The following is a 22855-nucleotide window of genomic DNA, read 5'->3' as shown; positions in this document are numbered from 1 at the left end:
AAAGTACCTGGAGGGTAATAGAGAAGTGAAAAGTAGAGTTAGAGGAAAAATAAAAATAAAATAAACATTTTAACAAGACAGCATTGATCTAAATACTTTGGAAGGTAGAAGAGAGGAGAGAAAGGAATAGAAGCAGAAGGGGGAGCCGTTGAACAGTAGAATTCTGGAGAAATTTAAATGATAGAAATAGAACAAAACAAAGACAAAAGGCAAAATAATAGATAAGATTAAAGATAAATCATAAGCTGGAAAGAAAAATAAAATAAAACTTTGTCTTCAATCCACGGTTTCAGCGTCAGTGATGAAGTGGAGCAAGTAAGTTTAGGAGGAGCGATTGACGTTTCCAGAAAGGGCTTCTTCAGGGAAGAGACTTGGCAGACAGTCCCAGGATGCCTATGTCTCCTCCCCTGCGATGTTCTCCCATCCATGCATTCCCTCCCAGACACACTGCCCAGCAAATAGTTTGATTTGACATATTTATTGAACAACTTTAAAAACTGTTGCTAGCCCGGGGCTTGGAAATGATCCCAGGACATATCAGCCCTTGAGCCATCTTCCAAGTAACTAAGGGCTCCTTTTATCAAGCCGCGCTAGCTGGGTTAACAAACATGACTTTTCATCACGCGTTAACCCCTACGCTGGCCAAAAACTACTGCCTGCTCAAGAGGAGGCAGCAGAGGCTAGCGCGGCTGCGGTTTAGCATGCGTTATTATGCACGTTAAACCGCTAGCGTGGCTTGATAAAAGGAGCCCTAAGTTGTGAAGCATCATAGTTGCAAGTAGGAGTTTGTAATGTTGCTCTGTAAGAGTATCAGGAGATGGCGAGCATTCATTATCTGCTTTTAAAACCAGTGTAGTATCGGTTAAGTTATTAACCAGTTTAAATACTCTCTACTATTTATCTTGGCTGACCCTATTTTCCGTACATAATGTTTTGAACATTTTTCTTTAATCAGGAGTTTATAGTTCTTTAATTTAAGTCTCCAATTTACCTTGTCCTTCTCCCTATTTGATTTCAACCAAATCCTTTCCAGTTTTCTTAATTTCTATTTAAAAACCAATAGATCAGTATCAAACCATTCATTGGAGGATCTCTGTCTCTCTTTATATGTTTTTAATGGAGCTATTTGATCTAATACTTGCTTATTGAACTTTTACCATCTTATTGGAAAATTTGAGTCCTCCTCACCTTTAGGATTTAGCTCGTAATGAGACCAGAATTCTAGGCACTCAGAATCCATTATGGAATAGAGCCCAGGTTGACATTTGTGCCAACATATACACCACGTACGATGCATATATAGACGTTAGCTCTCAAGGGCTCATTTTTGAAAAATGCAGACATCCAAAAAAGGCACGGACTGACACTTGGATGTCTTAATTGCTAGGATGTCCAAGTGCCAATTTTCAAAACTGTCTTTCTGGATATCTTGCGAGGTGTCCCAGCCACTGTGCATCCAAAACTCCATGGGGGCATGTTGGAGGCACGTATAGGCAGGCTTTGGTAGGCTTATACTAGGACATTTTACTGCAATAATCAAACCTTTCCTAGGATGGAACATGGACGTTCTGAGCTACACCTGTTTTAGAAACATCTAAGTGCTACAAAGGTAATGATTCCCCACACTTCCCCAGTGGTTACTGACCTCCCCCCTCCCACCCACCCCAAAATCTGAATGAAACAGTACATACCTGTCTCTAGAACAGCAGCACTTGGTATGGGAGATCCTAGTAAAGCATCACACAGGTGTCCTAAGTAGCCTGGTGAATGGGCTAGTGACAAATAAATATCCACAAAGTGTGACCCAGCTTGCTTAACTTCATATACTCAGAGGAACATAAGAACATAAGCAGTGTCTCTGCTGGGTCAGACCAAAGTTTCATCATGCCCAGCAGTCTGCTCACGCGGTGGCCCATCAGGTCCAGGACCTGTATAGTAACCCTCTATCTATACCCTTCTATCTTCTTTTCCTTCAGGAAATTGTCCAATCCCTTCTTGAACTCCAAAACCGTATCCTGTCCTATCACGCCATCTGGAAGTGCATTCCAGGTGTCCACCACTCGGGTGAAGAAGAACTTCCTAGCATTGGTTCTGAATCTGTCCCCTTTTAATTTTTCCGAATGCCCTCTAGTTCTTGTAGTTTTTGAAAGCTTGAATCTGTCCCTCTCCACTTTCTCTATGCCCTTCATGATTTTGTAAGTCTCTATCATATCCCCTCTAAGTCTCTGCTTCTCCAGGGAAAAGAGCCCCAGTTTCTCCAATCTTTCAGCATATGAAAGGTTTTCCATACCTTGCTCTCTTCTGAACCCTCTCGAGTATCGCCATATCCTTCTTTAGGTACGGCGACCAATATTGGACGCAGTACTCCAGATGCGGGCGCACCATCGCCCGATACAACGGCAGGATAACTTCTTTCATTCTGGTTGTAATACCCTTCTTGATTATACCTAGCATTCTATTTGCTTTCTTAGCGGCTGCTGCACATTGTGCTGACAGCTTCAATGGTCTTGCCCACTATTACCCCCAAGTCCCTTTCTTGGGTACTCTCACTCAGTAACAGCCCTCTCATCATGTAGTTGTACCTCAGGTTTCTGTTCCCTACGTGCAAGACTTTACATTTCTCTACATTAAACTTCATCTGCCATCTCGTTGCCCACTCCACTAGCGTGTTCAGGTCCCTTTGTAAATCTTTGCAGTCTTCTTTAGTCCTAGCCCCATTAAATAGTTTGGTGTCGTCTGCGAATTTTATTACTTCGCACATCGTCCCTGTTTCTAGATCATTTATAAATATATTGAACAGCAGCGGTCCAAGCACTGACCCCTGCGGAACACCACTCGTGACCCTCCTCCAGTCTGAGTAGTGGCCCTTCACTCCTATCCTCTGCTTCCTACCTGCCAACCAATTCCTGATCCATCTGTGTACATCTCCTTCTACCCCATGGTACTTCAGTTTCCGAAGTAGGCATTCATGTGGTACCTTGTCAAAGGCCTTTTGGAAGTCTAAATATACAATGTCTATGGGGTCCCCTATGTCCATCCGTTTGTTAATTTCTTCGAAGAAGTGCAATAAGTTCGTCAGGCATGATCTTCCCTTGCAGAAGCCATGTTGGCTTGTTATCATAAGTTTATTCCTTTCTAGATGCTCCTCGATGCTTTCTTTTATCAGCGCTTCTGCCATTTTCCCCGGAACCGAAGTCAGACTTACCGGTCTGTAGTTCCCCGGGTCACCTTTCAATCCCTTTTTAAAGATGGGCGTAACATTGGCTATCTTCCAATCCTCTGGGATCATGCCTGTTTTTAGGGATAGATTACAGACTTGCTGTAGCAGTTCCGCTATCTCCTTCAGTTCTTTCAGTACCCTAGGGTGGATTCCATCTGGTCCCGGTGATTTGTCAGGTCTTAATTTTTCTATCTGCCTGTGAACGTCTTCGAGGCTCACTTTCATGGATGTTAATTTTTCTGCTTGGTCTCCTTTGAAGATTTGTTCAGGTTCTGGTACGTTGGATGTGTCCTCTTTTGTAAATACTGACTAAAAGAACATGTTTAGTCTCTCTGCCACTTCTTTCTCCTCCTTCACCACTCCTTTCCTATCTCCGTCATCCAGCGGTCCCACCTCCTCCCTAGCCGGTTGCTTCCCTTTAACATATTTGAAGAACGGGTTGAAATTTTGTGCTTCCCTGGCTAGTGTCTCTTCATATTCTCTTTTTGCTTTTCTAACCATGAGGTGACATTCTTTTTGATAATTTCTGTGTTCTTTCCAGTTCTTCTCGGTTTTGCTCTTTTTCCATTTCTTGAAAGAATTCTTCTTATCACCTATCGCTTTCTTCACTTCTTTAGTTATCCACTTGGGTCCTTTGTTCGGTTCTTTTTGCACCCTTTTCTGAATCTAGGTATATACAGATTTTGCGCCTCACTCAAGGTGTCCTTGAATAAAGACCAGGCTTACTCTACAGTCTGCCATTTCTTCGAGGAAAAAAGACCTCAGAGTGGGTCAGGCAATATCATTGAAAATCACATTGCAGTAGCTTGAACCCGAACCTCGAATCAATCATCAGTCAAAAATACCTCCTATATAACATAATTGACTGCATTTGACTGACTACATTTGAACTTAAATGAATTACACCCTACAGGAATACATCCATTTTACCCACAGCTTCTTCAGGGAAAATAGAAGGCTGTCCATTAACCATTAATTAATGCAGACTTTCATTTGCTCCACTGGGGGAGTTTGGGGATCATTATTTAATCCCTCCAGTGGTCATCTGGTCAATTTGAGTATCTTTTTGACACTTAGACACTTTTAAAACAGTTCTAGCCTCGAACATCTACCTTCCATCCTGGACATCTTGGGAAAGGTTTATCACTGCATGACGTCCAAGTGATAAGCCTGCCCAAATCTCACCCATATCATGCCTCCAACATGCCCCCTCAAACTTTTGATGCACAGTGGCTAAGAAGTTTAGCTAGATGTCCAGAAAGTCATCTTTGAAAATCGACGCTTGGGTGTTTTGGCGAGAAAATGTCCAAGTGCCAATTTATGCCATTTTTGGATGTCTTGGTGTTTTGGAAATGCTACTATAAGGATCTAACTGCCATTTACCTCATTTGGGTACCTAACTTTTATTTGAGTGCATAATTAGTGCCTAACTTGTGCAATATATAGAACTAAGGGGTTAATGAGGAGAAAAGTTGCTACTGTGTATTAACTGCATCACAAATAATACGCAATGCAATTAACAACACCCAATGAGGTAAAAGTAACAGTTCTGTATTATCTGCCACACTAAAAATAAGCATGTAGTAACAACCTCGTCATTACATAGTAATATAGTAAATGTTGGCAGCTAAAAACCTGTTTGGTGCATCCAGTCTGCCCAACAAGGTGTCCAGAGTTGAGTCTGGCACTCTGCATAGGTTCCACTTCTTCATTAACCTCTGTCTCTTCCTGCTAAATCTGCCCAGCACTGGTCCTATTTCCCAACCACAAGAATTGTCAAAGCTCACTCCAGCTTTTATCCTGATCTATTTTTGACATTTATGGCACCCAAGCCATAGAAGTCTGCCCAACAGTGACCTTATTTTCCAACCTCTGAAGCTGTCATTTTTTTTCAGCTAATGCGGCCAAGGGAAACCAAAAGGTTGGACACCCCTGCTCTAGGGTATACAAATTGTGATTATCAAGTCTCTTCTTATACATCTTTTGGCCTAAAATACTTATCATTTTGTTGCCTTCCTCTGAACTGCATCAAGACTTTTGATGGCCTTAGCGAGATATGGCCTCCAAAACTGAACACAATACTCCAAGGCATTAATACCTTGTACAAAGTCATTAATACCTCCTTTCTTCTACTGGATATACCTTTCTCTATGCAGCCTAACATCCTTCTGACTAAAGTCATTGCTTCACTGCCTTAAGATTCTCAGACACTATCACTCCCAGTCTGTATTTATCAGCCACTCATCCCCAAGCAAATACAGCTCATCGGAAAGCAAGGTGGCCCACTAAGGTGAGAGGAAAGGAGGGAGATGAGCCAACAAGAGGAAGAGATGCTTGGATGCCAACCCTGGTGCCATTTTAAAAAAAAAACATCAGAAAACAAGGTGATCCACGAAGGTGAGAGGAAGGGAGGGAGATGGGCCAAGAAGTCAAGTGGTGCTTGAGGTATCCTGTGCCGTTGACGTCAGGAGCATGTGAGAAAGCAGCAGCAGTGGTGAGGAGGTGCGGGGCAGGATAGCATGATGGAATTGATCAGGTGAAGGGAGAGAGAGAGAGAGAAGGGGCAGATGATAGAAGTGGGGATAACTTGTGCCATCAGCGTCAGGAGCATGTGGGAGACCAGCAACAGTGGTGAGGAGGTGAAGGGGCAGGATAACGCAATGGAACTGCCTGGGATGGAGAGAGAGAGAGAGAAAGGGGCAGATGATGGAAGTGGGGAGAAGGGGGGAGAGAGAGAGAGAGAGAAGAGGACAGATGATGGAAGTGGGGAGGAGGGAGAGAGAGAAGAGAGCAGATGGATGTCAGTTGAGAGGGGAGAACAGATGCTGAATGGAAGTGGAGAAAGAGAACACATACTGGATGGAAGGGGGAGATAAAGAAAAAGGGCATATGCTTGATGGGGGAAAGAAGATAGAGTTAGTGAAATAATGAAGGGGTGAAGGAAAGGGGTGGCAAGCTGTGGTAGACACAGTGAAAAGAGGGAAACTGAGGACTAAATAGTAAGAAAGAATTTAATTTAGACAGAGGCAGAAAATAGAGAAGGAAGACCAGGGAAGAAAAGGAAAGGAAAGAGAGAGGAGAGAGATGCCAGAGAATAGGGAAGGAGATAGAGATATCAGATCTGAATGGAGGAAATGAGAAAAGAGAGATCCTAAAAACTATAGGGGGGAGGGAAGGAGAGATGGAAGAAGAGAGATGCCAGACCATGAAAGGAACAAAGGGAAGAAGATGGATGCCAGACCAATTGGGGGGGGAGGATGAGAAATGGAAGGGGCAGGCAGACAGTTTCTGGAAGGGACAGACAGTGGATGGAAGGAAGAAAATGACAAGAAGATGAGGAAAGTAGACACCAGATGACAAAGGTAGGAAAAAATGCTATTTTTTTTGCTTTAGAATAAAGTAGTATTGTAGCTGTGTTGATAAATTTTTATAAATAGAAAATGGAAATACGATGATCTTTTTATTGGGCTAATTTTAATACATTTATGACTAACTTTCGGAGACCATATTCTCCTTCCTCAGGTCAGGAGAGGATACTGTAACAGCAGTATACTTTACTGACCTGCGGAAAGAGGTTTTGACTTCTGAAAGCTAATTTTAAAATGTATTATATCATCTTATTTTCCATTTCTTTTATTTATTTTTATCTGTTAATTTGTAAAGTGTTTTGTTGTTTTTCTTTTTTCTAGTTTACATGTGCTATCTTTATATTTTGTACAGTATTGGGTGATATGCACCACTGTTTCTGTGGTGTTGCATTGGCTTCTTTATGGTTGTTTTTGTATACAGTACTCCTCCGAAATTCATGGGGGTTCCATTTTAGGAACCCCCACAAATTTAAAAAAACCGTGAATGCAGTTTTTCAACTGTCAAAAGGCAGGGGAGGCAGGAGAGATCAGCTCCTGATTGGTGTAGCCCAACTTTACTACAGGAAGAGGCGGTCAGAGCAGACCGCGAGTGATTTTCTTCACCCGCCAGCGCTCCAGCTGCCCTCTTCCTATGCACCCTAGCATCCTTCTAGCTTTCCCCGTTACCTTTTCAACTTGTTTTGCCACATTAAGACCATCACATACAATCACACCCAAGTCCCCACTCTTCTGTTGTGCACATAAGTTCTTTACCCCCTAAATTGTGCCATTCCTTCAACATGCTGAATGATCTGCGCTGCTCCAACGGTCATAGAGTTCCTATGAGCATAAGAGTAGCGCCAGCATTCAGCACACCAGCCAGAGCTAAAAACCTCTTCCGTGTTTTTGAAAAAAAAAAAAGGAGGGAAGGGGTTAGTTTGTGATTACTTATTCCATACTGGGTGAGGGTGGTTCTGTGTTCTGTGTGTATGAAATACATGGTTTTCTAGCCTTGTTTGGCGAAATGGTTCTTGGGAGCACCTTGAATAAACCCAATTTGAATCTCCTTATTGTGTGCAAATCTTCTTTTGTTCCATGTTGGATTCTTTGGTGAACTGCTTGCCTTGTTGTTTCGTTACAAGTTAACATACAGTACATGGAGTGGAACGTACTAGAGGAGTTACAGATTTGGTTGTTTATACATGTATATGGGTTACAGTTGATCGACATAGAGTGAGGCAATTGAGAGGCATTGAAAACTTGGGTATTAATATAGACTTATGTTTCAGATAGTATTACTGCTTTATAATGCATTTGAAAACTTTTATATACCTACGGAAAGGTTCAGAGGTAAAGTCCTGGGTAAGTAGGTGGGAAGGGAAGGGAGAGGGATTTGTTCAGAAATGTTTGGGGGTTGCATAGAAGAAAAACTGTACACTGGCACTGGTATGCTAATCTTTGTTGTTTGTTTTGAATTTTAAAATAAAAGAAAAAAAAAGAAAGAAATACAAGTGGAAATAAAGAAGTAAATTAGAAAACAGATAAATGGGGGTGGGGCAGGGCCAGTGGGCCCAGTGTACTTGTGTGACTAGGGCCCTCGAAGAATTAATCCTGCCCTGGAAATTAGGCACCATTTATACAATCAAAGCCGAAATTCATTCTTCCACAGGAAGACTAAAATGGCTGCTTGGTAAACTCCAAAAGCATGCAACTAACTCCTAGTAACCAATTAAGTTTCTGACCTTTGTCTATCTGCAGATCTCCTTTGAATTCTCTGACACTCATGCAACTGAGTGCCCAAGCTAGCCTCCCATGAACCTTGGCACTCTGTACTATGTACTAGGGCAGGATAGAACAAGAGGAAGGAAGAAGCCAAGCTAAGTACATGGATTTAACAGAATCACACTCCTCTGAAGATATACCTCCTATTAGGGAGTGTCAGAGAGCACTTTACACTTCTGTTGTCTCAAACTATAAATCTCTATAATGAATCACCCAGTTACAGCCAGCAGGAATGCCTATAAATGGCAGTATTCTTGGACACATGCACATGCAGTAAATGAGCTCATACATAATATCTGCTAGAAGAAAACTATACATCACATTTTCGTGATGGACATGCACATGAGCAGAGTTTAGGAAAAGCATACAAGGCATGCATAAATTATAGATTGTATAAAGTGCTTGGAAAGAATTCCATGAGCCATGCTCCACATGCTTTTCATGCTTGGTTGTGTCAAAATGTTAAAAGGTAAAGAAAATTTATGAATAACAGAGACCCAATTGGGACATAATGAAAGCTAGATTTCCAGAGTTCCTCAATATGAGCTGTTCAGGTTTGTTTATGTACCTGGAGTTTATTTCCCAAATAGTGAAACAACATATAGACCAACTGTGTCAATAAGAGTAATGTATATGTTAAACTTTTGCTTACCACAAGTATCACATTAAACTGTTCTTCTTTTGTTTCCTGTGACTGAATAGAGAACTTTGAAAAATGTAAATTTTTGAGGTTTTCAGAGCTCGGACCATTGTTTTCTCCATGAACATGTAAATTGTTGCTAGGCCCAAGTTCCAAAGATGCTTTGTATCGATAAGTTCGAGAAAAGGTTCCCACGCCATCTACTTCCATAAGATCTGATGTTGCTAGCTGAGGATTTGGTGGAATCTGAACATCAGATCGATACTCATCATAGTCATCTAAAAAATCACAACATCCCAATGGACAATATGTTGAGTAAGAGTTTGACCTAGATTGGCAAAACTTTATGAAAACCAGGAAGATTAAAAATCCAAGAAATACAAAGGAAATACTTGCCAAAGAAATAATCAAATAGAGGTTCAGGTTGGTGAGATGTTCTTGTGGATTCAGAACATCGTCAAAATTTGGAAGTACTTGAGGAAGCGAGTCTGTAAGTAGTATGCCAATGCTAACTGTGGATGATTTTGTGGGTTCTCCACTGTCCTTCACAAGAATAACAAGTTTCTGCTTTACAGCATCTGCGGTTTGTATTGAACGAGTAGTTCTGAGTTCTCCTGTGGTTGATGAGATCCTAAACAATCTGGAATCAGAAGACTGAAGAATCTGGAAAGACAGCCAGGCATTCTGTCCCTTGTCTGCATCATGTGCCACCACTTTGGCCACTAGGTAATCAGCATGCACGTGTCTGGGAACTATTTCCACAGATATGGATTTCTCCTTTGTGGCAGGATACAAGATAACAGGGGCATTGTCATTCTGATCCACAATAAACACATTTACTGTTAAGAATGAACTCAGGGTTGGCGTCCCGCTGTCTTTGGCTTCAATTTGAAACTGAAGCTCTTGAATCTCTTCATAGTCAAAGGACCTCGTCGCGAAGATTTCTGCTTTTTCGGGGTTTAAGGCTACATAGTTGAAAACGGACATGCCTTTGACATCTCTTTCCTTTAGAGCATAGGAAACACGTCCGTTTGTTCCGAGGTCCGCGTCAAATGCCGATACTGTGCAAAGCAACGATCCGGGGAGGTTATTTTCTGCAACGAACACGTCCAAGGACGACTTGGAAAATCGAGGCGAATTGTCGTTCACATCCGACACTTCTACTCGTATAATTTTAGAGACGGAAATTGGAGGGGAGCCGAAATCGGTGGCGATAACGGTGATGTTGTACCCGCTGACCGTTTCGCGATTCAAAGAGCCGTCCGTGACCAAAGTATAATAATTGTCGAAAGAAGATTTCAGCTGAAATGGGACGTCGGCCGGTATCTGGCAGGTGACCCGACCGTTTCCCCCAAGATCCTTATCCACGACACTGAGCAGGGCAATCACGGTGCCAGGCGGTGCATTTTCCGGAACCGGACCAGAAAGAGACGTTATGGCTATCACAGGAGCGTTATTGTTCACCGCAAGAATTTGCACCAGCACCTTGGCCGCGCTGAACCTCCCGAACGCGCCTTTATCTCTCGCCTCTACGTGCAACTGGACCCCAGATTGTTCCGCGTCTAAGACCCCGTTGACTTTAATGTCTCCCTTTTCGGCATCTATGATGAACAAGTCTTGCAGCTCCTGAGCGGTGCTACTCCTGAAGGAGTACCGGATCTCTCCGTTCTGACCCTCGTCTAAATCGGTGGCGTGCACCTGAGCTACCAGGGTACCTTGGGGGGCGTTTTCTGCCACTGTCGCCGTGTACACTGAGTTCTCGAACACCGGAGCGTTGTCATTGGTGTCCAGGACCGTGATCACGATCCGGGCGTTGCCGCTTCTCTGGGGTCGTCCACCGTCCACGGCGGTGATCACCAGTCGGTGAGTAGACTGTACCTCCCTATCCAATGCTTTATCTAGTACCAGCTCTGGATATTTGCTTCCATCCCCGAGCGTCTGTGTTTGCAGTTGGAAGTGATCATTAGAACTAATGATATACGTTTGAACACTGTTGGTGCCTTCATCTGGGTCCCGGGCGTCGGGAAGCGTAAACCGAGAGCCAGCGGGTAAAAATTCGGCCATACTCAAGTTATACTCCTTCAAAGGGAAACGGGGGGCGTTGTCGTTTATATCCAGTATTTTAACTCTCAATCTGTGCAGCTCAAGAGGATTTTCGAGCACCAGTTCATAGCTGAGGAAACACGAACTTTTGGAACCACATATCTCTTCTCTGTCGATGAGTTCCTTAACAGATAAAATCCCGGTGTGAACGTCCAAATTAAAATATTGCTTACTTGAACTGGAGATGATTCTGAACTTCCGCAAGGTCAATTTGACAGTCTCGATCCCTAAGTCCTTCGCTATATTCCCAACAAATCTACCGTGCGCAGTTTCTTCTGGAACAGCATACTCTATTTGTCCATTCACAGTGTACAATAAAAAGCAGAACAGGAAGATGACATCCATTCTCTTCCCTTCCCCACTCGCTTGCAAAGACACTTCAAAGAGTAGCAAAATTCACTCACGGTTGTCAATTCAGCTTTTAAAAATACATTTCTAAGCGGTTATTTAATATTATGGTTTTATTCATTCTCCATGCTATCTATATTGCATCTCGGTTTGCCGTCAGGTCTTTTTTAAATAGCAAAAAAGCTTCTTCAGTAAATAGCCATCCAGTATATATAGCAGAGATCTATTGTACTGAAGCACTTCCTGTGGCGGACAGCGCCACTTAGAGCTCGAGCAATGAATTTCATCGCGAATTTTGGAAAACTTTTCATAAAATATTGAAGTTGGAAACTATTAGGAAGGTCCAGAGTTTGCTTTGTGTGGTAAATCAATTAGAGAAGCAGGCTCATGCTCATTATTATTACGAGCGAGTTTTAAAATTAATATTTTTTCAAACAGTGTTTTATTACTTACATGAAGCAAGCAGAACAAGAATTTCCAATGCAGAACCAACTTCTCACACAAACTTTCAGGAATAAAACACAATTGCCTTTTTAATTACCACAATCACTATATTTATGATTTTCCCCTTTGGCCATGAGTAGTTTATGCTCAAAGGTCCAAGATATATTAAAGCTTTTTTATTTTGCTAATAGCTAAGATTGTTTTTTGCTTTAGCTTCACCAGTTCTTCCATACCTTAATGCTAGCTTATTAGACTTTGAGTGTAAAGTAATTTTCTAACTCCCCAATCATATACTGTTGCATTTTTGTACTTACATGTGTGATAATATTTGTGAATTTAATATATTCATTCATTTTTATTTGTTCAACACATGAGATTCATCTCTTAAGTGTCAGCAGATACCCTACATTTATATGACTTCATCTCTTCCTTTAGAGAAATTTTGAAAATATGTCTGGAGAATTCTTGTCAGAGTAATAAATGCAGATGTGCTAAGTTTCTCATCCTAAACCTCTCCATCACATTTGAGGATGAAGTACAGATTTCTTTCACTCCAGTTGTAATTGTGTTTTCCTTGTATACAAAATATTAAGAAACTTATATGGAGTGCTTAACTGGGGTAAAACGCGGACCTCATGGACCTGACGGACCTCGTGGATCTAAAACCACACATCCTTAAAAATCAGAGGTCCATGCCACTTGTAGTTAGTTTCTGGCTCTGACAGACCTCGGTGACAATTTAGCGCTGACGGATCCGTCTCAGCAAAGGGAGGGAAAAGTATTAGAATCCGTCAGCGCTAAAATGTCACTGAGGTATATCCAGGAATCCTAGTCCTCCAATATATAACTATTCTTGGATTTCATAATTTTAAAAAATAGTTTACAAGTAGATAATTACTTGGGTAGAACCCCAGAATTTCATGTTTCCTTTCACCCAGGCTAGTGTGAAGTTATCATTCCAATTATGGTGCATTTCGATAAGGAATTAAGTCAGCGCTGTTTGACAAATTTATTTCCTAACTGTGGGTACTATTGTTAGCAAAATTTTACACTTTGTATATGTAATAAGCTTGTATTTTTTAATCAATTGTACTTCACTGATTGCCCAGCCCTCTTCTGTGTAAACTGCCTAGAAATCGTTTGGTTATGGCGGTATAGAAGAATAAAGTTATGTTATGTTAATGCCATAGCTTCTTCTTTGTCTGTTTATTTTTAATGGTTCATGTATTTGTTTTTACCTATGAAAAGTTGAATATATCAGCAAACATCTCTTAATGCAAAATTCTCTTTTACCAACCTTAAAGCCTAAAAATTTCTTCATGCTCTAAGTTTAATTGGAAGTGATTACAAGAGGATTCCAGATCTCTCTTCACTCACAGAATAGGGGTTTCCTTATGTCCATCCTCTTGTTTAGTCACTGCAACCAACAGAGGATATGTGCTCTTGTATTTCTGGTTTAAAAAATAGCCTTTCTTTTCAGTTACATCACAAATTTGGCCAACAACGACGCCCTCTGGCTTAGCACCGAATTTCAATTACCCAGTCTTCACCCTTTGATCCTTCTATCTTCAAAAGCTTTTGTAAACCAGAAAACCCAGGGTATATTTTTACGTCACATGTTTGAAGAGTATAATTTGTGCATTTTTAAATACTTTTCCTAGCGGTACAAACGTGATTATTTTTTTAAAAAAGATCATAAAGTTTGGTTTGCTGTTGATATGCAACACTACTTTCAGAAAAGGCTATGGGCTCCTTTTATCAAGCCGCGCTAGTGGGGTTAATGTGCGCGATGTTGCATCACGCGCTAACCCCCGCGCTGGCCAAAAACTACCGCCTGCTCATGAGGAGCGCGGCTTGATAAAAGGAGCCCCATGCCATTTGTAAACTAAAACAAACATAGTTTAGGAAAAGTTCGGCTTTCTGTTAACAGCGGGACCTGGAGTGACCCGCTTCTATATAACTCTTTACCCCCCCCCCCTTCCTAACACACCTTTCCAATCTCAATGAGACACTACACTTTTGTTGGTAGTACCTGGCCGCAGCCCTGTTTATTGAATATTAAACATATTCATATAACATTTTAACATACATAAGTATATATAAATTAACAACCATAAATAACACATTAACCATAACCCATAACAATGGTATCACCATTGTGACCTGGATCCCGAGCTACCATTGGATGTAATTGGCCCCCGACCCCGCCATCTAAGCAAGGGTCCGAGGGGTGGCATGTCCCCCACATGCCCCATTATCCAGGGTCATCCGACCCACCAGGCACAGCTCCCAGCCGGCCCACCACTCATCCCTTGATGAGACCATTAGCCAGTAGCTCGGGATACCGCCACAGGCCTGTAACGAGTTACAGGCCCCCCCCCCCCCACACACACACACCCCGCAGCGAAGTCCTGTAGGAAGAAATCCAAACAAGGGCCAGCAACCGGCACAGTAGGAGGATAAGTTAGCCCCATAGCACCAGCCCCAACTTGAGGTCTCCCGCTATCCCCGGACCCCCCTACCACACCGGGCCCCATGGATAAGGAGGGAACGGAGGAGGGACCGACGCCCAGGGATTACCATTTCAGGGAGCGCACCAGGGACCTGTGGACCACGGGGACCACCAGCCCGCTGGGCCCACGGGCGCACTGCAACCCATCCCTGATGCCGAGGGGACAACGGGAGCAGCGGCCGACTCGGGCGCACTACCACCCCTGCCTGATATCATGGGGGGCAAGGGCACTGCAGCAGACTCTCCCCTTGGCGCTCCCCCCCCCCTTGGGAGTGGGCACCCCAGGATGGGCACGCTTCTGGAGATCCGAAGCCACAGCCCCCGGATCCCCGACGACCGGAACCCTCCCGGCCGGCAAGGAACCCGTACCCTGCGTCTCCCCCATCGCAGCGACACTCCTCCCCCTTCCAGCAGCAGGGTTCCAGCTCCTGCCCCTGCGAGCCGACCCCGTACCGCGACTTGTAACCGGCACCACCCCCACTACCTCCAGCGCTATAGCCGCCCGTGCAGATGCACGGGAGCGCCTCGGAGGTAACTGCCTGCCCCCCCTAGCAGCTGCACTCACCGCGAGGTGCTCGTCCTCGTCGAGGGAGTCGCCTGCTAATAATGAGATTTCAGCTGGGTCCGCGGCGGCGGCCTGAGGTTTCGCCATGCTCGAACGCCACGTGGCAGAAAAGGTAGGCCGCGAGCGTGAGCGTGTACCCGCCCGGCAAAGCTGCTTTGGAGGACCAAAACTGTTCGGGTCCTCCGAGAGCCGCCTTTTAATCCCTCCCACCCACAATCCACCTCGGCTGCGACGCGGACCGCCCCCCCTCGGGTATGCTACCTCGCCCCCCTCCTCTGACTCAGCTAGTCCCACGGGCGACACCGCGGGCCACCCAGTCCCGCGTTAATGCCGCCCATCGAGACTAGCTCTTGGGCTTTTAATCTATGGTGTTGGATATTGTATTATTTATTTGTTGTGCACCACCTTAGCAGTCCTCCACTGGGGAAGTGGTATTAATAAAATAAGAAAGAAGTATAGCTACAAAATAATAATTCTAGCCAACATTAGGTCTATATTAATGTATTCTTAGGGACTGGGAGACTTGATTTTCATTTTTTTTTCTCTCTCTCTCGCTCTCTAAAATTTATCAGCATTTATCACAGCAAGAACAAAGCAGGAGAAATTCAGTAAAGAAATAACTGTAGTTTTCTGGGACAAATAGATTTATTTTTAATGGACAGAAATCAAAACCTAGTATAAGGAGTCCCAAACATTTTATGAAAAGGGTCATATGCCTTTCAATATTATTGACAAGATGAAATGAAAATGATATTGCCTATCTTTAATGTAAACCACTTGCATCCCATGTACTGACTAAATGTATCTTTATTGTAAACCGCTTCAAACTTCACAGTATAGCGGTATATAAGAAATAAATTATTATTATTATTATTATATCCACGGTCGAGTAGCCGACGCTTCAGATCTCTTGGCTGAGCTCTCCCTGCTTCCCTGCGTCGGGCTGACCAGCATTCCTCTCCCTGACGTCAATTCTGCTGTTGGGGAGGAAGTTCCAGGCCAGCCAGGCAGCGATTGGCTGGCTGGCAACTTCCTCTCCAATGGCAGAGTTGACAGGGAGAAGAAAGCTGATCGCCCGGTAGATTGTGAAGGCAATGCGAGTCTATCGCGGAGCCCAGGATGGGCTCTGCGATCGACTCTCTTTGCCTTTGCGATCTACCGGTCGATCGTGATCGACCTATTGGGCACCCCCGATCTAACCAAACCGTATCGACCATTCCCAGATCCTGATGCATACTATAGCTATCAACCTTGTAATCTCCCTGGGAATGCCTAGGCTAATTTCTTGTTGTCAACCGCCTAGAACTGAAATTGGCGGGATAGAAGACATCAATATATCCTTCCTCAGCATCAACCTGCTTCCTTTCCCTGCATTTTTTCCCCCAATATATCCCCTTTTCTTTTACCCTATTTTGCACTCCATTCTTCCTGCTCTTGAAGCATCCATTTTCACCTTCCCAATTCTCCCTAGCATCTCCCCTCTTCCTAGTATTTCTCCTCTCCCCTCCTTCCCCTTACTGGATGTCTCACCTCTTCTTCCCCCAACCCCAGCATCTGTTGTTCCACCCATTTTCCTTTCTCTCTTCTTCCCTCCTCTCAACAGGAGAGGTTTTCTATGCTTTACTTTTCAGCAGCAGTTCTTGCGAAAGCCTTGAGCTTTCTTCCCAGTGTCAACTTTGGGTGTTCCTCCTTTGACGTTCCAGTGGTGATTTCAACCTATTCCCCTTGTTAGCGACTGCTGAAGCAGCAGATCCAACCTTCTTTTTGCTGTGGAGATTTGATGTTGGGTCCAATCTCCCTCCTCCATCATTGAATTTCTTCTTCCTTCAACAGTGTAGCATTTGGTTACGGCTGCCAAATCATATGCATATTGTATGTACACCTTTTTTGCTTATGTATTTTCTTAGCCCAGATCCTCCGTATTCTCCACCATCCATCTTTTGAATAATGAAATGCTGGACAGCATTATGGGCCTGAAGCTATGATTTTCAAATTAGGGTGAATATCAAGTTAAATTAATTTTCATAAATGATAAAAACCCACCAATTTGTGAAAATTAGTTTAAATGGATAATAACACTCTCTTGGGTTCTGTAATATTTCAGAAAGCATCTATTTTTTAGATAGAATATCAATGAAACATGTGAAACACAGCCTTAAAAATAAGGCATAATTACTTACACCAACCACATAGTAGCATAGTAACATAGTAACATAGTAGATGACGACAGATAAAGACCCGTATGGTCCATCCAGTCTGCCCAACCTGATTCAATTTAAATTTTTTTTTTTTTTTCTTCTAAGCTATTTCTGGGCAAGAATCCAAAGCTTTACCCGGTACTGTGCTTGGGTTCCAACTGCCAAAATCTCTGTTAAGACTTACTCCAGCCCATCTACACCCTCCCAGCCATTGAAGCCCTCCCCTGCCCATCCTCCACCAAATGGCCATACACAGACACAGACCGTGCAAGTCTGCCCAGTAACTGGCCTAGTTCAATATTTAATATTATTTTCTGATTCTAAATCTTCTGTGTTCATCCCACGCTTCTTTGACAGTTTTACTCTCCACCACCTCTCTTGGGAGCGCATTCCAGGCATCCACTACCCTCTCCGTAAAGTAGAATTTCCTAACATTGCCCCTGAATCTACCACCCCTCAACCTCAAATTATGTCCTCTGGTTTTACCATTTTCCTTTCTCTGGAAAAGATTTTGTTCTACGTTAATACCCTTTAAGTATTTGAACGTCTGAATCATATCTCCCCTGTCTCTCCTTTCCTCTAGGGTATACATATTCAGGGCTTCCAGTCTCTCCTCATACGTCTTGTGGCGCAAGCCTCCTATCATTTTCGTCGCCCTCCTCTGGACCGCCTCAAGTCTTCTTACGTCTTTCGCCAGATACGGTCTCCAAAACTGAACACAATACTCCAAGTGGGGCATCAACACCTTCTTCCTTCTACTGACTACGCCTCTCTTTATACAGCCCAGCATCCTTCTGGCAGCCGCCACTGCCTTGTCACACTGTTTTTTCGCCTTTAGATCTTCGGACACTATCACCCCAAGGTCCCTCTCCACAGAGCTGATGTAAATGGTCATGCCTTAATCACAATAAATGTAGTGTGCTATCTATTCTACATAAGTTCAAATCAACCTCTGCCCCCTCCCCCCCCCCAAAAAAAAAATGATTTCCAGTACAAAACCATATCCATTCTGCAAGCAGCATCTCCCATGCAATGCATGAAAACAGGCTATTATCCATCCCCACTGCTAACAGCTATAGTTAAGTATTGCCCAATCTCTAAGCTCTCCCTCATCTCTAAGGTTGTAAAGAAACTTATAATTAAACAACTATTAGATTCTCTTGACAAGACTAATGCACTCCATCCTAGACAAATGAGCTTTTACAAGCATCGCTCTATGAAAAACCTTAATATTTCCATCATTTATTCTCAACAGAGGCCAGGATGTTCTTGTCCAGTGGTCTCAAACTCAAACCCTTCGCAGGGCCACATCTTGTATTGGTGGGTCCTTGGAGGGCCTCAGAAAAAAATACTTACACGTGTCTTATTAAAGAAATGACAATTTTGCATGAGGTAAAACTCTATAGTTTATAAATCTTTCCTTTTGGCTAAGTCTTAATAATAATATTGTCATTTATAGCTAAAGAGACGTATGATCAAGAATCTGTTTTATTTTACTTTTGTGATTATGATAAACATACTGAGGGCCTCAAAATAGTACCTGGCGGGCCGCATGTGGCCCCCGGGCCGCGAGTTTGAGACCACTGTTCTTGTCTTTCTTGACCTGTCACTTTTGCCTTGATGCACCACTCTTTTCTTCGTCAATGTCTAGGCAATCTAAATATCCAGGTTTTCAAGTTTATTTATATTTGGCATACCACTCAATGTAACACTTAAGCTGTTTACTTATCTTAATTTAAAAAAAATAGTGATAGTAGCTGAGAGAGAATATTAACAAGGATGAAACAAGTAAGAAAAAATGGATGGGTAAGAGAAGGAACTACAATCTGACATGGAAAATTTTAAATTTAGTTCTTTACAATATTTGGTGGAATGTGGGTTGTATCACCTATAGATATGAGAAATATTTAGTTAAGAAATCAAAATTTAGGGCCTGTTTTACAAAGCCACGCTAGCGGCTGCTGCGCGGTAATGGCCCTGAAGCCCATAGAGATTTAAAGGGCTTCGGGGCTGTTGCCGTGCGGCTTTGTAAAACAGGCCCTTAATATCAAATTTTTGACAAAATGGAACATCTTAAAAGCATATTTAAATAACTATTGTAAACATTAATTTCTTTGGATTCACTATACTGTATTGTACTTAGTTGCTTGAATAACACAAATATTTTACTGTACTTTGCTCATTTCTTGTGTGTATTTTATGCATTTTAAAATTTCTCAATAAAAATGCTAAGACTTAAAAAACTCCTTTTGACCAGGAGGTGCTGTTGCCTTCCTCTATTAAACCCTTCCATTTTCTTATACATAGGCATGCCTAGATGTAAAAGATTGCCCAAGAGCTAGTCTTGACTGGCTTTAGTAATACTGGGCTGGATGGCCAACATGTCGGCCTGTCAGGATTGGCTCCCAAAGGGGAAAAGGGATAGTGAGGTGGGGGAGAGGGAGGTTTTGGCAGAAAGTATTTCCCGCCGCAGCTGAAGGGTAGAGATTGGATGCTGCAGAAACATGGGGTGGGCTTTATAAAAGTAACTGCCGCCGAGGGATTGGTCTCTTCTGGTCCTCGGCAGTGGCTTTCTTGCCCTCTCTCCCTCCTTCGGGAGCTGATTCTCAGGAAGGGAGCCCAGGGCTCGCAGTGGCGGGGTTCGAGCTACCAAATTCTGGCGCTCATCGGGAGATGAGCAGCTGGAGTGCAGCTAGTTCCGAAGTGGATCCCAGGTGGGCTGGTGACCCGTTTAAAGGGGCAGGGCAGTACCTACCACCCCCAGACCCCTGCTGGCAGTGGTGGGATGACAGGGCTAAAAAAGCTGCTTATAGGATATTGTTTGGTAGCTCAATGGTTGTGTTCTAATTCCATGTTATTTGTTTGACCCAATAAACAGCTGTGACTCAGTATTTCCTAAATGTTGTTGTGGGGGGGATATAAATGTATATCTTAAGGTGGGGGACATGGGATGACATAAAGGGGGGGTAGAAAGGGGGAGTGAAGGAGTAGTGGGCCTTTCCAGATCCAGTTGTTAAGTTCAAACAGAACTAACATACTTTGATAGCTTCGGCAATTACCTAGTTATTGTTCTAGTTTGGAAAACTTGAGTTTCTATTCAGTAGTTTTCACTTAACTAATGGCTCCTTATACAAAGGTGCGTTAGGGCCTTAATGCGCGGAATAGCGCACGCTAAATTGCCACGTGTGCTAGCCGCTACCGCCTCCTTTTAAGCAGGTGGTAATTTTTCAGCTAGCGCGCGCTAATCTTGTGCATGCGCTAAAAACGCTAGCGTACCCTTTGTAAAAGGAGCCCTAAGTAATGTAGACAATCACTTTTACACAAAGTCAAAAGGCTCACCTTTCCGAGTTGATTTTCTTCGTTCTCTGTAGAATGAGGAACGTTTGGACTGAAGATTATTAAATCATTTTTGGAATTTACTCCACTTAAGCGCAAATTATAGCAACGTTGCAGAGAATAAGTCCAACTTCCAACTGTGCTGGAACAAGCAGGGGTAGGTTTCCCTGGATCCACCATATCCCGACTCTCTCTATGACATTTTAAAACAGTATATAGGATCATGACGATTAAAAATATGCTTGAAATTGAACCTATGGATATAATCAAATACATATTTATGTCAGTCAAATAATTTTTATTTTCTTCTCCGGCATCACTTAATTTTGTGTACTGATTACTTTCCAACAATGAAAACGTTAGAGTCGCTGTTGCAGACATTGATGGTTCTCCATGATCGCTCACCAAAACCACTAATTTCTGTTCATTAACAAATAACTCTTCATAAAGGCTTGTGGTACGAATTTCTCCGCTGCTCAGTCCTATCTTGAAAGGTGCATTGGTCGGTTCCTTAATTTGATAGGAAAGCCACGCATTGTATCCTGAATCAGCATCCATTGCCCTTATTTTAAACACCAAATGCTCTCCTTTTGCAGATTGAGGGGCCAGTCGTATGATTTGGGCATCAGCCCCCAAAAGGGGTGATAGAATTGTGGGAGCGTTGTCATTTTCGTCCAGTACAAATAAGTTCAAAGTTACACTACTGGACAAGGCAGGAGACCCAGAATCTTTAGCTTCTACTTCAAACTGGATCAGATTAATTTCTTCATGATCAAAAGATTGTAAGGCATATATGTTGCCACTTTTCGGATTAACCGAAATATAACTTGAGACATAGATCACTTGGTTCATGTTTTGCACAAGTGAATAAGTAATAAAGCCATTCTCATTTAAATCTGGATCCAAAGCTGACACGGTACAGATAAGAGAACCAGGGAGGTTGTTTTCCTTTACAAACAAGGAATGAAAGGGCTGCGAAAAGGCTGGAGCATTGTCATTTACATCAGTGATTTCTACTGGTATGTTTGCTGTTGTTGAAAGAGAAGGGGAGCCTTCATCCCTGGCTACGATGACGATTTCATATTCGGAGTTTCTTTCACGATCTATGGGCCCATCCAACACCAGTGAATAATAATCCTTAAAAGTAGACTTCATCTTAAAAGGAATACTTTGAGCCACGTAACAGTTGACCTTCCCATTAGCATCTGAATCTTTATCAGATATGCTGAAAAGCCCTATCACTGTCCCAAGTGGTGAATCCTCTGGAACAAGCAGAGATAGGGAGTTTACTGTCAGCTCAGGAGGGTTATCATTGACGTCCAAAACTTCTATTATAATTTTGCAGTGTCCGGCCACGGCGTAGTGGCCTTGATCAACAGCGTCTACTCGAATTTCATACGACGTGGTGTCCTCATAATCCAGCTCTTTTTTCAGTCGGATTTCGCCACTATTTGAGTCTATGCTAAAATAAGATCTGACGTGTGATGGAACAAGATTGCTAAACGAGTATAAGATGTCACTGTTAGTGCCTTCGTCCAAATCAGTGGCGTTGACCTTCAGGACTAAAGTTCCATCCACTGCGTTTTCAAATAAACTTATTTTGTAAACTGGTTGGTCAAATTTTGGGCTGTTATCATTGACATCTTCAACAGTAATAAGAAGTTGCACAGTGCCAGTTAGCCGTGGTTTGCCACCATCAAAAGCTGTAAGTGTTAAATAATGCACTGGGATGTGTTCTCTATCTAGCTGTTTCATTAATACAAGTTCTGCATATTTACTTTCGTCATTGTTTGGCTGTACATCTAAAATAAAATACTCATTTGGGCTGAGCTCGTACGTTTGAACTGAGTTTATGCCAACATCGGCGTCAAAAGCGCCCCCTAGTGTAAAACGTGATTCTGGAAGCCTTGATTCTAAAATAAACAGGTTGAATTCATTTGTCGGGAAGACTGGACTATTATCATTTATGTCTTCGATCTCTACTTCCAGACGATATATAGTTACAGGTTTATCTATTAAAACTTCAAGATGTAACTGACAAGCGGGTTTCTGTGCGCATAGTTCTTCTCTGTCTATTCTCCTATTTACAAGCAAAATTCCGGTTTGCAAATTTACCTTGAAATAGTCATTTCCGTCTTTGGAGGTGATTCGGAACGTTCGCAACACCAGCTCTCCGGTTTCTAAACCCAAATCTTGAGCTATCCGTCCAACAAAAGTGCCACGCTGAGATTCCTCAGGAACGGAATAATGTACTTGACAGAATACGAGATCCCAAGCCGAAAGAAGCAGAATTAAATACACTTGCCGTCTTTGTAAAACAACCATTTTCTCTCTCACGGAAAATCAATAAAGCCGTTCAA

At 42.8% G+C, this 22855-nt stretch overlaps 2 protein-coding genes across 3 annotated transcripts in view; both read right to left on the bottom strand.

The window, feature by feature from the left end:
- LOC117351714 (protocadherin alpha-C2-like) overlaps positions 1–22855 on the bottom strand; it is a 101975-nt gene that overhangs the window by 61672 nt on the left and 17448 nt on the right. The window contains exon 1 of one of the 2 annotated variants that reach the window (XM_033927451.1): positions 20499–22821. The exons of the other annotated variant lie outside the window; for it this stretch is intronic. Within the exon in view, the coding sequence (XP_033783342.1) occupies positions 20499–22820 (2322 nt within the window). The 5' untranslated portion in view covers position 22821. Of the gene's footprint in view, positions 1–20498; positions 22822–22855 lie in introns of those variants that run through there. 2 annotated transcript variants of the gene reach the window in all.
- On the bottom strand, positions 8900–11437 carry LOC117351814 (protocadherin alpha-C1-like). The gene has a single exon (XM_033927657.1). The coding sequence runs from the start codon at positions 11435–11437 to the stop codon at positions 8900–8902; it is 2538 nt and encodes an 845-aa protein (XP_033783548.1).

The sequence above is a fragment of the Geotrypetes seraphini genome, chromosome 18 (genome assembly GCF_902459505.1).
Source record: "Geotrypetes seraphini chromosome 18, aGeoSer1.1, whole genome shotgun sequence".
In the NCBI taxonomy this organism is placed as follows: Eukaryota; Metazoa; Chordata; class Amphibia; order Gymnophiona; family Dermophiidae; genus Geotrypetes; species Geotrypetes seraphini.
The sequence above is the reverse complement of the archived record's forward strand: the minus strand, read 5'-3'. Positions and strand labels throughout refer to the sequence as shown.